A 16544-nucleotide genomic window follows, 5' to 3' on the forward strand; every position below is an offset into this window, starting at 1 on the left:
TGTGGTTAGGCACAGAGGAAAAGGCACTCTCAACAGCATTGCTTTGTTTTGGATTTTAAAGACAAATTTTTTTCAAAGGGTTCAGCACTCAGCAGGTCCCACCCTTATGCATGCTGGATTTGATGCAAAGCACTGGGGTACCACTCACACCTCATGTTGCCTCAGCAAGAAAGCAGTAGTATTCTCTCCTGGTTGTAATTCCCACACGGCTTTCAAGGCTAACCAGAAACAAAGTGCTTTATGAGTAACTGTCTGACCTGCAGAGAAGGATGCATGATCTTGCTCAGAGAAAGGTGCTGGAAGAAGCATTATGGTTATTACTCTCTCAGGATACCCAGAAGTTGAGCAGAGTCTCATTTTTATATTAGGAATTCAAACCTCTTAGGACATGGAAGAAGGTCCCAGAGACTCTCTCAATTCTCCGAAACCTTGCCAGAAAGCATCTCAGCCAGCCCCACCTGAACACAACATAGAAGAGATACCCAAGTACCACTCAGATGTGGAGTTACCACCTGAGCTGCCAAGGTGCTATGAGACCCAGTAATTTCTTTTTCTTCAAAAACAGCCTGCTAGTTTCTCTCTCACTGCACCACCTACTACTTTAAGAGAGATTTAGCATCTTCATTTCTTTTAGGCTCTGTGGGGTTGTACAACTTCAGAGGTCACCCACAGCTAGATCCCTGAGCGGGAAGCTGGTAAATCTGCTGTGAGTGCTTGGCGTAAAAAACCTGAAACCCTGCCTTTAGGATGTGTGGGGGACTAAAAGAGAAGATCAGCATGCCAGACAACAAAAGGAGCTCATGAGTATTTTCAACATTACTGCAGGCATCAGTTTTGAAAAAACAGACAGTGGAACTGCATAAAATAGCTTGTGCTCATTACTGATGGCAGCTAGTACCCTCTTTTAATATTGAAATAGGGGCCAGTGTTCCAAGCCATGTTGTTTGACTTGCCTAAACAAGCATCCCTTCTTTTTACTTTGGAGTGGTGGTTTTTTTGTTTGTTTGTTTTTCCCTTGGATGCCTCTATTATGACTAGTGAGCTTCAGAGTTAGAATAGCGAAGCTCAATGCCATCAAAATCTGCAGTGCTCAACAGGAGACAGTTGCAGATGGAAATATCCTCATTCCTGGCAGCACCAGTGGCAATTCCCAGGGAGCATGAGCAAATGTAATGGAGGGGCATTTGGGTTAACGAGGAGTGACAAGTAGTGGAAAGATGGACAGAGGCCATAGGTTGCTTATATACAGGTGGTTCTTCTCAGGTGGTCTGAGCAGTTCAGGGCTTGGAGAACTGCCAGACAGAAAAGCAAAGGTGTCAAGAATTAACACCAAGTCTTACAGACTACAGAACTGCGGAGAGTCAGGGCAAAGAAAATGAGCCTGGAGGTCAGAAGAGGGTAATAAAAGAGCATATTTAGGTGGGAAAACAGCCTCTTACAGTCATAGGGCTGGATGCAGAAGAAAGCATTGTGTGCAAAGGACAGATGTACAGCTTTGCACGGGGGAAGAAGGAGGGTCCTTGGGGAGCTTCAGTATGGTTTTTGAGAACACCCAAGAACAGCGACAGATTGGAGGCAGAATATTTCTTACTGTGAGCTGGCAATACATTTGCTTGTTTAGGATAGATAGTGGTGTTTACAAGCAAGAAAAATATGTATGTGCAGGAATATTCCGATGCACCTGGGCTAACATGGGGCAGAAAGAGTCTGGGCCAGGAGCTGCTGTGCATGCCCATGCACACGCTTCAGCACTTGCCACCCGAATGCTCAATGTACTCTTGAAAGCTCTGGGTTATCCAGAACTGTGAAAATCATTATGACTGCCAGTGGCAAGCTGTCTTCAGAAATGGAAAATGTGTTTCAGGATTTTATGAAACAAGAGCTTTAAAACCATTTGATAGTCAGATAAAGCGCAAATTGATCTGAGCACTTACTGACGTAATTCTTCTGGCAGAAGAATTAGAAGGAGGAGATGGGTGAGGGATTGCCTGTGTTCTGACGATTTGGCTGCTTGTGACGGGCAGAGGAGTGAAAGGCAGAGGCAAGAGAAAAGAGAAGTTGGTAACCACACAGGTGGAGAAGAAGGGTATTTTTGATGAGGGAGATGTTTGGGAAGAGAAGGGTGAGTGAAAGAATCTTCAGACACTGAAACAGATCCTTCCATGAGCAAAGTACAGAGGCAGTACAGGCAAAGATAACAAACCTCATTTTACCTTCAAAGAAGAAAATAAATGAGTTAAAAAAAAAAAACCCAAACTCCTTAACAGGGGAGCTAAGTGGCCTGGAAGGCAGTTGCAGAGCCCATCAGGCCTGAGTCAGCAGCTCTAGAGTCCCAGCACTGTTGTGAGCAGGTAAATTCAGAGGGCTGCACGTATCGACTGAAACACTCATTAGCATTGTTCTAAGAGGTCTTAGCAAATAAGATCAAAATGGCAATGCATGGGGAGATTAAGCAGCTCTCCCCTCCTAGGAGGCAGGCCTTTGTCATCAAGGTTGAAGTCTGTAGAAGTTTGTGTTGCCCTCAGCCTGGTAGCTAGATGCCTTCTGCTCCCTCTAATTGCTGACCTATGTTTCAGCAACATCAGCTTCACTTCACATGTTAATAGAGACATAGCATCTATGCCAACCAGCCCTCCCGGTTTTGCCAATTAACAATTTATTCTTCCAGGGTGGTGGGCAAACAAACGCTGGAAGACTGACACGAACCTTCGGCGGCGTTGGAAGAAACTTGGCAGGTGCATAGTGCTTGGGTTTGCCCGTGGGTGCTGCCAGCTGTGATTTGTCCTTCGGTATTTCTTCAACAGCAGGAGCTCTTGGATGCTGCTAAGATCTGGGACATGTTAGGCAACATACCAGTGGGCAGACTGCCTGGAAAAGGCAGAGCCATTCCAAGAAATAAGAGGGGAAGGAGTTGGGATCAGGAAAAGAAAGGTCCACAAATATGAAGTTAACTAGCACATAGCACAGTGACCCCAAACCAAAGTTAAAGAAGCACCAGTGATCTCCAATGGCTACTGAACAGCCTGGCCTTCAGCATTGAATTAATGCCATGTTATAGTTGCAATAGGAGTATGTTTTGAGCAAGAATTTGAAAGGAATAAGCTTATTCAAAGATGGTTATCCATGCACTATGGACAAGAGAAACTGGGGCACAGGAACTACTGTAGAAGAGAAAAGGCTACAGTTCTTGGCAACGGGAAAGGATCACACTGTACCTGGTGCTCCACCACAAGCAGCAGCAGACCAGTGTTGGGCTACTGAAATTAGCAGGGGCAGATTGCAAAATGATTTTAGGATTTTTCCAGCTTTTTGACCTTTTGCAAGTCTTCCTAACACAAATCTGCCATCACTTCAGATCACAAATGGAGAAGCTTGAGGGGGGAAAAAAAAAAAAACACACCACCCATGCCACCCGCTGAGGTATAATTTGTGGTAACTTGAAGGGAGAGGAGGAAGAGTTTCCCATGAATCCATTCAGATTCAGTGGCTCTAGTAAAATAGCATGGTGGGGACAGCGGTGTGGGAAGGCCATGCACAGAAGCAATGTGGGAAAGCCCACATGCCTGTGATGGTAAAGGAGATGATGCCAGGGAGGTGCAGAAGTTTCTTCCCTCTTCTTCTCTTTTCCTCCTGTCCCAGCTGTTCCAAAAAATCCAGAGAATTCAGAGTGCCGGTGCAGCAGGCAGATATAGATCGCCCCACTCAACCCCAGCCAGTCCTTTCCAGAAGCTGTGGCTGAGTTTCGTCTTGAACATCCTTCTAGACAAGGATTGATGGGCATTAAGTTTTGCAGGAGAGGGCCTTCCTACAGACACTCATCCTGCACAGGCTGTCACTGTGTTCACAGTACTCTGATGGATTTATTAATATTTTTTTGTTTCCATTTGCTTTTTAGACTGCTTAAGCCGTCTTGGACGGACTCCTCTCTTTTTATCAGCCATGGGGAAGGATGAACATTCAGAGTCCATCCTGCAGTACTGTCACCACATGGTATGTTGCATCGTAGTGGCACCTCAGAAATATGGAAGTGATGATGTTACATAGTGGGAGAAGTGTTCTCAACCCTGGCAGACACAAGAGCCACCTTCCATCAGGCTAAGAGTAGGAACCATTCAATACTCCTTTAGTTACAGACAATTAGAAGGCAAGGAGCCACCCCCCAAAACACAGGCCAGATATATGTACCATTTGGAGTCTGAACCACAGGGCCTGAATTCAGCTCCAGGGAGCGGTGCTTGAAGGAGAAAGAGAGGTAAATCAGGAGGAACCACAAAAAATTCTAGTAAGGCCTAAGCACTGCCAGAAATATGTAAACCCTGAGGACAGAGAAAGCAATACCAAAATCAGCCTGGTTTGGAAAAAGCATAAGACAGAGAAAACGTGGAACTGGGAGCCCAGGCTGGGAACCTCCCAAGTTCAGAAGAGCAGGGCCATCCATGTAGCTGCGTGCACCAGAGGAATACCTGACCCGAGCTGCAGCTCATCCACCCAGGTCAGGGAGCCAGAAGCAGCAGGAGCTCAAGGCAGAACATCAGGAGGGAGCAGAGGAGGGCAACCCCAACCCAGGGCATCAGGCACCTCAGTGGCACAGAGGCAGGGCTGAAGACAAGCCCAGGGGGTGGGTGGAGCCCCCAGGTGGGGCTGGTCAGGGCCATTAACGCCTATGAGTGCCCTCAGGGCTCTGGGATCCAAGTAGAGCACATGGGGCCTTAGTTCTGGCTATCTCTGCAACTCAGTAAATGAAGCAGTGAGAACATGAACTCTTTTTTGGTTTATAAAGGCTTCGTAGCGGCAGGTCTATAATCCCTCCTCTACCCAGCACAGCACAGTGTGTGCCATCAAAGTGAGCTGTCTCCAAAGGGAAGATGGACTTGCTGGCCAGCTGCCAAGCAATCCTTGCCTGTTACAAAACACATTACCACCAGTGTTGGAGAGGACCCTTTCCTTAAAATCTCCAACTTCCCATTGAGCTACTGGGGCAGATGCATTTCTCCATCTGCGTGTATATTCCAAGAAACGCCCTGAGTTCTCTAAGCAGATCGTTCACAAGACCCACAGAGGAAGGACACCTCATAGCCATGTCTGTGACACTGCTGTAAAGCTCCCAGGCTGCCCTCAAAATCAGGCTGTGCAGTCGGCGAGGTGGCTAACATACCTGCTAGCTGGAGCATGCCACCAAGACATGCCAGCGTGTCGGCAGGCCGTTGGAGTGTCACACAGGCTATGGGAACAGACGACTGGAGCAGGCAGGTCTGCAGACCACTCCTGCGTTACGACAGAGATGCAGCCTATGGAACTGCACGGCAGAGACCTGTCACTCTCATTTACGAAATGATTTATTTAACCTGTGGCATTTGCTGCATTGCAAATATTAAAAACCAGCCATCTGCCAGCACTGTTTAGACTGAGATATCTCTGAAATGTTGCTTATCTCAAGGGAGAAGGGAGGTTGAAGGGAGAACAGCAAGCTGGGCTACCGGTCAAGTGGGCACAGAGAAGGAATGAGCCAAGTGTGGCAGGGAAGCGAAACATGCCCCATGTATAAATGTCCTCCCTGTTTTAGGACATGAGTGCCGTCCTTCAGCTGGAGGGGAAGAGCACAGCCACTTACTGTGCTGTGATCACTGGTGCTGGGGAGCTCAGCGTCAGCGTGGGAGATATGGACATCCACCACCAGATAACAGAGCAATACGTACGCCTACCATCTGATTTGTAAGCTTTTTCTTATGAGAAGGAACGTGGACGTGTGACAGAAGGCAACTGGTGGAGCTGTACCAGAAGGGAGTGAGTGTGCAGAGGGAACATATGAAATCCTAAAGTTAACCCCAGACATTGGCCACCGAGATAGCAGCGTGGCAAGCTCCCAGAGCCCTCGGTTGCTGCTGACGCAGATGGAGCTTCTGTCTGTTTCTGCTTTATACAGTATTACCACTACTATCATCCATGACATTTAGGCCAGAGTCTTCTTCATTAACTAGTCCCAGCTAACCTGTAATTTTTGTTACCTTAAGGCCAGCAATAAATCCAGTCCACCCACAGAAATGGTATTTCTCCCTTTAGGGGAAAACAAAAAAAAAATGGACAGAACACGGGTTAAAGCGAGTTTTCCTGTTCCATCCCCTCCCCACCATCCCTGTTGTTTCTACATGTTGAGTTGTATCAACAAGCACTGCTGCTCAGCACATCCAAACCTTCAAAACGTCAGGGCTAATGGAAGCAGTGATTAAGGACTGATTCAGTGAAAGCCCCGTCACCCCACCCTTCTTCCCTACTTGTTCTTTTATTGACAGAACAAAAGCCTGTGCTTCATGACTAACAGCGACATGGAAGTTAAATGCAATTTACTTAGCAGTGGCATCCCCATGAGGTGGAGACTTCCTAGGGAAAAATATGGTCATTGCTTCCACTTCCATCCCCACCCTGCCTCTCCCAAGTCTTGGCACAGAAAGCCATTGCATGACAGATGAATTCTCCTGAGCTTTATGAAACAGCTGTGGCCAGTGGAAACTCTGAACCAGTCTTCTGCTGCAAAGTACATTCTGGCAGCCCTTCTTTCTGCCAGGATTAGCAGAGATATGGGAGGGATGCTGCACGAGCGCCTGCAGCAATGGCCTGGTGTTCAGGCAGTGGTCACGCAGCCTCAGAGAGCCAAAGGAGGGAATGGCAGCTCCCCACTCTGCTGCTTCACTGTCTCTCATCCATACGTGGTTCAGTAGGACCTGGGAATAAAACACTCTGATGAACAACCTGTCTTAGGAGATACTGTGCACAGAGGACCTCTAAATGACATGCAGAGCAAGCAAAGGCATAGTCAAGCCAGGCACAGCACAGGGAATCCTACAGTGGCATTAAATAGCAGCATTCCCTTTCCCTGTAAGTCTCTGACTGTGCCATGGGTACCAAAGTGGTCTAGTGAGGACCAGCAACTGTCTTTCTCTGCTGGAGGGGCCCTGCCAGTTGAGTCCAGCTCTTGGTGGCAGGGAGCAGGGGAAGGAGAAGAAGAGGGGGAGATGAGGCAAATGGAAAAATCCATTTTCCTTAGGGAATCAGTCTTCTAGGTTCATGCCTGCACTAAGGGCTGCAATATGAGTGAAAATCCTACATCCCGAGTCTGACTAGCAATCATTTTGTCCCTCTGCAATGACTCAACCTGTCTCTACTCTGTGTCCTGGCTTTTCACCAGGTATCCCAGTTCAAGGAGAACCTGTGCCAGGCCCCACTAGTTTGCATCGATGGAAATGTACCTCTTTCCACTATTCAGTACGTCTGCCAACTAGCTAGAGAGCATCAGCTGGCAGGTAAGGAGAACTTGCCCAGCCCTGGCCCTGTAGCTCCTAACAGCGTGTGTGTGCCAAGACACTCCACACACCCTGAGTGCTTCCCACGGCCGCTTGCTGGAGATGAGACCCAGTGATTGTCTGACATGCTGTGGTATTCAGCACTCCTTTCTGTGCTCTGCTGCTCTATTTCAAATGGATGAAATGTTTCTGCTTTCTCTGAGTTTTTCTCATTCTGCAGCTAAATCACATTTCCCATAGTGTAGGTGCTGTAGCCCTTGGGCACTGCCAGAAAGCCAGGGAAAGCTGTTCTCTTTGCCTTTAATCTCAAGGCAAGCGCAAATGTGTGTGCTTCTGCCAGTTTGAGCAGCAGTATAGTTTGCTTCTCGGAGTAAGTGCTAAAGCATCTTTTGAGAGGATTTCTCTCCCACTTCCCATAAAATACATACCCCCTCTCCCCTGGTATGCTGGGGACCCTTCAGAAGGCTTCCTAAACCTTTGGCGTTATGCCTTCATTTTTAAAAGCAAATTCTGAAGAAGGACACAATGTTCTTAAAAACTGGCAGAGGCTCGAAAACCAGCTAAGAGGAGTAACAAAACTGAAGTCTGATTTTATCACTCCAGAGCCAGAAGCGACGGTCTCAGTGCTGAGCGCTGGAAAGGAAACCTTGGGAGACCTTGTCCCAAGCATGGGGGAAATAATATTTAAATTTCTAATAGATCACACGTATAACCCCAGTTGTGCAGATCACGCTAAGGCTTTTACACTGCATCCTGCTCTGACGTGATGAACCACTAACTAATTAACTAACCAATTGCAATGTTGTTTTGAAGTGTGCTATGAGCCAACAGATGAGAACAAGGCCTCTAAGCCGTTCCTCTCAGACAGCTGGAAAGCGCTTACATACATTTCCCCCAACCTCCAAGAGCTAAGAGCAATAAATCGGACCCTCGGGAACCCTCTGCCAGCAGGTATTAAATACTCAGAAGGGTCACTCACACTTTTAGATAACTTAGATCATGGAGCAGAGCATTTTCTGCTCCAGCCCCCGTTTCAAGCAAATTGGGTTATAACATAGTGGGGAATCATAAGCACCCTTGGTGTCTTCCACCTTACAGCCATCTCTGCGTGGGTTGTACAGCCCAGGCTGGACTGGTGATCTATGAGAGAGCACAGTAGGCCTGGGATGGCTCCTTGTCCAAAACCAGAGATCCCACTTGCCTCACTTCATCAGCTAAACAGGAAAAATCTCTGGTTTGTAAACATGTCTCTGGAGCATGATGCTCTGAGGGCACCTGTCCCAATGGTTCCACCCTTGGCAGAAATGAAATACCCCACCACATGCAGGTGGAAATCCAACAGCATTAAGACAAGGAAGTCATGCTTCAGGACAGTTTTTTTAATCTCTACAGACAAATGTTTAGTCCCATGAGGGGTGGTTTCCTCAGCATAGGATAGAGGTATAATATGGAAGTCTAACATTGGAGAATTCCATGTGTCCCATGATTTAAAGAAAAAAAATTATACCAACCACATTTCAGAAGTGCTCATAAATAGTAGTAGTGGAGCTCATAAATAGGCTGCCAGCCCATAAAAAGGCCAGTTGAGGTCCTTTTACAGTTACACCACAGTTTTTCCTCCCCGCTCTCTGAAGAGCTGCCATCCAGGTTGGAGGATGTTATCCAGACTGCAGTGGCCTTGGCCTGCCCTTTGCTGGCCCACCTGCGCTGTGTGGTGGTCACCCTTGGCGCTCATGGCGTCCTCCTGTGTGGCAGGAGCCTGGGAGGGAGCATCTCGCTTTGTCCAGGAGCTCACGGACAGGTAAGGGTACGGAAAACTAACTCTGAGCTCTCAGGTGCTTCTTTCTTGGCGCATATAGCACTGTTTCTGTTTCTGGTGGCATGGCAGCAGTCCTGGGAAACATGGCATCACTGCTGGCAAATGTATGTGTTTGGGGGGTGGGATACACAGCTCTGAAAGAAACTCAAGTTGTCTGTCCATACACTGCTGGCTCCTAGCAGCAGTGTTTAGAGTCAGCTAGTTTTAAATGTGCTTACGTGAATATTCATGAGTGCAAGCTTCATTTTTCGGGAAGTTTCATTTAAATCACGGATCTCTTTCAAAGTGTGAAAAAATATTATTGCCTGGGTTTTGGTTTGTTTTTTTTTTTTTTTTTCCCTTTTCTTTTTTTGGCATTGGTGCTGGTCTGGATGGGATCAGCCACATCAGGCCTTACCAGCTTGAGCAATTCCCACTGACTTCCCGCCTCTCCCCCCCAGATTGCTGCTGCCAGCCTCTGTGCCACCCACTACCCCGCCATCCACACCAGCAGGGAGGAGATAGTCAACGTCTCAGGAGCCGGAGACAGGTATATTGCTCACTACTTTGTCTTCTCCAGCTAAATGTGGAAGGGCCATAATCGGCTTGCTTTGAAATTCTGCTGCAAAGGCAAACGACATTCTGCTGCTTGAGGAACGGACACTAAGGACACAAGAACAGGACCGGTTACTGTGAATCCTTGCAAAGCTTGCTAAAAATGTCCCCCTAAGCATCTTGGAAGCCAGTCTTGCCATTATTAGTTTTGCTTTTCTTTAAGATCCAAGCCTTTCATGGCAATCTATTAGTTTCAAATTAGTCCGGGCTGAGCTGCTAAAAGCAAAGTAAACCACCTTACATCAAAGCTGTCTTACTAACTACTTTACTTCCACACTTCTCCAATGGAAGTCGGACTGCCACTCAGTAGCTAAAATCACCCTATAAAAGCATTTCATCAGGTTCTGCGTTTGCCTCTGGCAATAGCTCATGCTTCAAAAGAGACTGCTGTATAATTCGCTAGCTGCTCACACAACGCTGTACATAGCAGTAGGAAATGGCAGGTGTTATTCCTAGCCTCACTGATCAATTCTCAGTCTGTCAGAGTAATATTTTATTATCATCCTTGTTAACTATACACAGTAGTCAGATTTTTTTTCTTCTTGCTTCTTACACTACAATAATTGATTCTATTCTTTCATTGCTTTGGGCTAGACCTGTGTATGTGACAGATATTTCCTTTTATTTTTCTACTCTTACCTACCAATAGCTCAACATAGTAACACTTCTTTTTTCTTTTATGAGTGGGCAGAATGAAAAGTCTTTTTTTTTTTAAAACTTACAGCCTCTTCAATATTTGAGTTAGGATCAACCAATAACTTCTTGCCGAGCTAGTTAACCCAGTTAACACCAGGACACACTCCTTTTGTCCCCAGTCACCTCTGAGATGAGTTGACTGCAACTGCAAGCTGGTCTTCTCCAAAAAAGACCAAAGTGTTGTTCGGAGCAGTAAGTGTAAGCGCAGAGGAATGGGGGCTGGGAGGAACCTTGTGGGGTCAGCCTGTCCTAAGGAAAGCTCAGCTTTGCTCACTGCTTCTAGAAGATGTGCCCAACCTCTGCCAGCCTGTCCAGGGACACAGCATCCTCTCTGCACCATCTGCTCGGTACACAGCTACCTCTTACCGCAGGACAATTTTTTTCTGGAGGCTAATGTAAACTAAACATCATCTTTAGGGTTACCTTTCCCTTTTTAAAAGCTTAATTTAAGGGAAGACCAAAGGTGAAATCAAGTGTGCCACTGCCAAACATTTCCACTGAGTTACACAGGTGTACTTGAAGTTGGTTTTTCCTTCCAAATCTATCTGAAAGCTAGCAGCTTTTCCTGAAATAATATTGGTCTGGATATCCCATTCCCCAGAGTCGCCAGGTCCATGTGGGAATCTTCATAGTTTTCTCGTTCATCCAGTGTTTTCCTTCCTGGTAACCCCAGCTGCTCCGCTGAGCTGCAGAAATCCCTGTTCTACAGAGTAAGAGTGCCAAAACAGGCTGGAAATGCTGGGACACTACATTGACGTACATGCCAGCCCCCCAGCACATAAACTGGTGAAGTTGCCCAAGCCCAGCCTGATGGCACTTTCAAGGGACTACGCCGCAGGGTACAACCCAGGGCTGTAACACATCCACGGCTCACCCCCGTGAACCCTAGTGCTTTTGAAGCTCTGGTCAGGGGACACTGCGCACCCAGGAAGAGTGAACCAGGGCACCTCACGTCTTGCTTCAGCCCTGCAGCTCTCCTGCAGCTCCCGAGATGCTGCCCAAGGGCCGTGCGTGTGTGCAGGGAGCAGCGGCTGTTTACTCCTTGCACCTGGCTGTCGTGACAACATAACACCGCATGCCTGCACACGGCATTGCTAGGGGATGCTCCCCCAAATATTTACTCTGAACTTCAGGAGCTGTTGAGAGATTGGATGGTTTATGGAAATCATAATCTTCTGTGCCTTTGTTATGGCTAAAAAGATGTTGAGGTAATTAGAGCGCAAAAAAACCCCCCGTGATCTTTTTCCCTTCCCCATAGATTTGCTCATTAATCCTCCATGCCGTCACATTTTCCTGTCCATGCTTCTTCCTCTCAGATGTCATTATCTTCTCCCTTCTCTTTCACTTCTCCTTTGTCCTTTCCTAGCTTCTGAGCATCATTACTCTATTCAGCTATGACTAAACAGTAGCTGTTCCCAGTCGATCACAAACACTCCCCTGAACGTATCCACGTCTCAACAGAGCCTTCCCCTGCAAGCCAGGCAGATGGCAAAGTCATCCCTTCTCCTGATGGCCTCCTTGGTGCCTTGTGAGGCTTTGTGGGTGACCACTGTTGTTCCGAGCACTCACATAATTTTTACTGGGAAATCTCAAATGGAAAACCACAGCAAAAGTTTACAAAAATCTGAATCTACAATCTCCTTTCACCTTTGGATTTCTTTCTCCAGCTGTGTCTGTTGCCCGTATGGAAACTTCACCTCTCTTCCCATCCACCCCTTTGAGGACAGGAGGGAATGTAATGAGGCATCGACAAGGAGCAGAGAAGTGACAAAATAATTAGAGAGCAAGGGAGAAATAGATTCTTCCTTTCTTAGACTCCTTTCTTCTGCCTCACCTGGGAAACTGGGGAGAATAGAAAATGTGGTGGAATGGGAAAGTACCTCAACTTCTCAGATGAGAAACAAATAAAATGCAAATAAATAGCACTATTTGTGCTCCAAATTTAAAAATAAATATAAAAAAGCAAAACCTTTTCCTTATAACCTCACCCTTCCTGTGTGACATATTCTGCTTCTGTAAGTGTTGGTTTGGGTCCAAATGAATGCTCTTGCAAACGAACGTCCATGTTCCTGAGATCAAAGCTGTTGCCCTGGTGTTCAAATCTGCCTTTCTTTCTCTCTACAGCTTAATGGCAGGAATCCTTGCTGGGATGCTTGCTAAACATGACACAGATACCTGTGTCCGGATGGGTCTGCTTGCTGCAAGCTTGTCTCTCCGTTCCTATGAGCCCATTTCCCCAGAAATCAGCACTTCCAGTGTCAGCCAGGAGCAAGTCAAGAACAGGAGCTGGCCAGAGGTGCGGGTGTGGAAGATGGACTAGAGCACCATGGCTTTCTCGTCCAGCACCTCCTTGCACTCCCAGCATTGCTGTTGCCAGGAACCGGGCCGTGTTTTGAGCTTTGAGCTCAAAATCTGGCTGCTGACCAGAGGACTTAGACTTTCGGTGCATGCTGCCTTTCGGGAGGTGAAGTGTCAGTGGGATGCATTTGGTGACAACTTGTATTGCACTGTTCACATTTATGTTTGTCTGCTGGTGTTTCCTCTCTTTTTTTTTTTTTTTTTTTTGGTGGGTTACAGCGACCACAGCTTGGTTCTTCTGTCTACTGCCTGTTGATGGTGTATCTCATCCCCCTGTCTAATGGGAACACTCAATTGTTTTGGTCTTGAGTAAACCCTCAGGGAAGGAGACTCCAATCCAGGGAACTTCTTTGTGAAGAAAAACTGTTTTCTGTTTTTTTCAGACCTCCTGCTTCCCTGAACCTCCAGTCCTTCTACATTTTCTATTGAGGGAATTTTCCCTTCCTCCACCTTGTGTCACTGTTGTCCATTAGCTTGGTAGCTCCTCTGTCATTGAATCCTAGATCTTCAGGACCATTTCTCTTCAGGTGGGCCCAGCAGCAACACCCTCTCTTGCTGCTTACTCCTGGTCTCTATCCAAGACGTCCCATGGACCACAACCTGTGGCAAGGTACAGCTGGCAGGCACAGAACACTGTAGAACAACCTCATCAGTCTTCCCAAGCCAGCCAGCAAACACTGCTCTTTCGTGCTTAGGTCCAATGCCCCTGGAGAAAGCAGGCAAGACTAATCAAAGCAGGGTAACCAGGGGCCTGCTGGTGGCCTTTATAAGATGACTGCCCCTTGTTCCACATGCCTTCCTCTGAACTGGGGGCTTCCTTCCTCCTCAGCCCAGAGTGTCAAGTCTGGAGCAAAAGAGAGCAAGCCCCTCTTGTCACGCTGCCATTACTGACCGCTTGGCAAACCCCTGGGTTCTTGACAGAGAAAACTTGCCGCACGTGGCTGGCTGGAGAGGAGCACTGGCAGGCATGCCCTCCTACCATCCAACCCTCCGTGCTGGGACCAAAACGTTCAGTCACGCCTTCCCTTCCCGCCAGAACAAGAAATCTCCTGGTACCATTGCAGAAGCTCAGGCTAAGGATATTGTTTCCAGGGAGGAGGAGAAGCACAGCCCTTGTTTACAGGTGGACGCACAAGCTGCGTAGCTCATTGCCTCTGCCAAGTTCACAGTGAGTCCATAGCAAAGACGGGAAGAGAGCAGAGCTTCCTTGACCCTGTCCAGGCTAGAGCTGCACCGTTATCCCTCTGCCTTTAACCCCTTCAGCATCTTTATTGGCAAGGACATCTACACTTAGATCAATTTTATACCAATTAAGTCTAGTCCATAGCCTTTTGAAAATTAGCTAATGTAGCCAGTTTGGCTATGGAAATCAGCTTCTCATTCTTCTGTTGTGTAACTTATCTCCCAGAGATACCTCTTCTAGGCATCTTCCAGCCCCTGAGCAACTAAACTTGAGGGTGGGAAGACATCAGCTCTGTCTGTGTTTATTTGGTGTTACGCAGGACCACCAGTAGCTGATGGGATTAACAGGGATGGCAGTGGGTGAGTGGCAGGAGACCTGTGTGGGTCTCACAGGGATGCTTGCTGGCGCAAGGCTGCTGAGCCAGTCCCACATCAGAGGTAAGAAGGCCAGTGCCCACGTGAACTCATCCCTGGTCCACAGGGGAACGCCCACTGCACAATTACAAATGCCAAAATGTCTGGGGGAGAGCAGGACAGAGAGGGTCCAGCAGAGGCTTCAGGTACAGTGTCTGAAAAACAGCCTCCCTTTCCCTCGCAGCCTTACACCCCCTGCGGCATCCAAATTAATCATCACAACAGCCATGCATGAAAATACCGGTGTTTTGCTAGTACACCTTTGCTGCCTATACAGAAAATAATAGCAGCAGACGTGTAGGAATCAGCTCTCTGGTCTCGTGCACGGACTCCTTGCCTTCCTTTTGCTCACAACCAGGGAGGGTGGGCTGGAAACCCTCCAGAGTCCTTCCTCCCCGCAGGAGGATGCAGCGCAGCAGGCCGGACCACAGACACATTTCACACTGGAAATCTGGCCTTGGAGCAGCCGGAGCTGGTGGAGGCTGCACTGCTGTGACTGCTGCCCGTCCTGCCCAGCACTTTAATTCGGAGCTAGCCACTGGCTAGAAACCAGAACTGCATCCTACCCAAATGCTGTGACTAAAGCCAGCATTGTCAGCCCTTCACAATCTTGAATGAAAAGCATCTTCCCCAGCCCCATGCATCTGCAAACATTGCCCTTTGGGGGATGAGGAGACAGGACTCAGTGGAAAAAGACTGTGGGAGTGACCCTCCCCACTAGTAAGTGGGGCTGAGGGGAAGGGAATAGTCCCGGTGCTCAGGACTGTGACTACAGACTTTCAGTCAAGAGGGTGCTGACGGGGAGGTCGTGGTGTGGTGGAGGGCGCCATCCCTTCTCCATCTAAGAGAGATAACAAATACAGACAACTATTAGGGAGCAAAGGCATCTCCCGTAGAAGCAATGAGGAAAAGTCACCTCCTCTCTCCCAGCACATGATGGGCACAGGATGCAACTGCAGGCACCAACAGTTCGGTGAATGCTGAAACTCATTAAAGCTAATTTCCAGTGGAGCTGGGTCTTGGTGCTGGCTGGTTTTTGAACCTGTTTCATAGTAAGCCTGAAGTACAGACTCATCCTCCATTTCATACAGCAAGGACCCTTGCCTGAGGAGCAGATAACTGGTGTCCGACACAGCACAAAAGCCGACCAAAGCTTGGTCAGGGCAGCTCTAACACAATTCTCCCAGGTGGGCTCTGCTGTTCGTGAGCTCCCACTGCAATGGATGGAGGCATTAATTGGAGGTCTTTCCTCTAGCCAGACGACTTTCACCAGGCTCACAGCAATTCCTTACCTCTGAGCTTGCTGCCTTTCCATCAGATTTGGCTAAAACCAGGCGAAGAGCTGAGAAGGCACAAGGGGTGGGCTGGAGAACTGACAAAGCTGTATCACATCAGAGCTACCTCCTTAGGCAACCAAAGGGAAAATACAACAGTTGCCTTTTCACAGGCTGAAGGGACTCATTTGATCTTGTACATCCCCTCTCCCTCTCCGATGCACAAACATTTACCAGCAGTGCCCCACTTTACAAGCGTGGATTAGCCAAAAGACTGTGCTCAGAAGTGGAAGACACAACGCACCCGTGCACAGGCACGCGTGTACCCGTCACTGAGCGGGGATGGGGTGGCCGTGGTGGGAGGGTGCTGGGGTGTTTGGGAGCATAAGGGAGGGGGATGTGGGCCCACACAAGCAGTTGGGTTTGCTCGCAAGCGGGGAGGTGGGACACGGCAGGGGCGGGGGAAAAGGGCTGTGCCCCCGGGGTACGTCCCTGCACTATAAAAATGACTTCAGCTGGATCCAGCGTCAGGGAGGAGAGGCAGCTTCCACCTGCCTCCAACAGCCTTGTCCGGGCAGGAGGACCGTGAGCGAAGCCAGGCTCTGAGGATGAAGGTCCATGCACTGATGGTTGCTGCGCTCCTCCTGGTGCTGCTTTGCTCAGCCCCGGCACCATCTGAGGCACTGGGGGTCCAGGCCAGCGCCCCAGAGAGGCAGCCAGGAGCTGGGGGCCCTGGAGAAGACCCTTGGCCACCTGGAGATGGAGGGGACAACCTGCGTGGGCAGGGCTCAGAGGGGAGCCACCCCTCGGCCTACGCATGGGAGGTGATGGGAGAGCCCCCCCCTGTCTCCAGGTCCCCCAGCAAAGACATGGCCAAGGCCCTGCTGGGCAGTGACGAGCAGGACCCCC

At 48.5% G+C, this 16544-nt stretch overlaps 1 protein-coding gene across 1 annotated transcript in view; it reads left to right on the top strand.

Moving 5' to 3' along the window:
- Positions 1–12727, top strand: part of LOC104163822 (pseudouridine-metabolizing bifunctional protein C1861.05-like) — a 22641-nt gene extending 9914 nt beyond the window's left edge. Inside the window, exons 11-18 of the mRNA XM_009702939.1 lie at positions 2669–2735; positions 3896–3990; positions 5564–5692; positions 7184–7298; positions 8112–8249; positions 8933–9099; positions 9558–9646; positions 12532–12727. Of these exons, the coding sequence (XP_009701241.1) occupies positions 2669–2735; positions 3896–3990; positions 5564–5692; positions 7184–7298; positions 8112–8249; positions 8933–9099; positions 9558–9646; positions 12532–12727 (996 nt within the window). The remainder of the gene's footprint in view (positions 1–2668; positions 2736–3895; positions 3991–5563; positions 5693–7183; positions 7299–8111; positions 8250–8932; positions 9100–9557; positions 9647–12531) is intronic.
- Positions 12728–16544: the final 3817 nt, after the last annotated feature.

Source organism: Cariama cristata, unplaced genomic scaffold, assembly GCF_000690535.1.
Source record: "Cariama cristata isolate BGI_N322 unplaced genomic scaffold, ASM69053v1 scaffold12436, whole genome shotgun sequence".
NCBI classification, from domain to species: domain Eukaryota; kingdom Metazoa; phylum Chordata; class Aves; order Cariamiformes; family Cariamidae; genus Cariama; species Cariama cristata.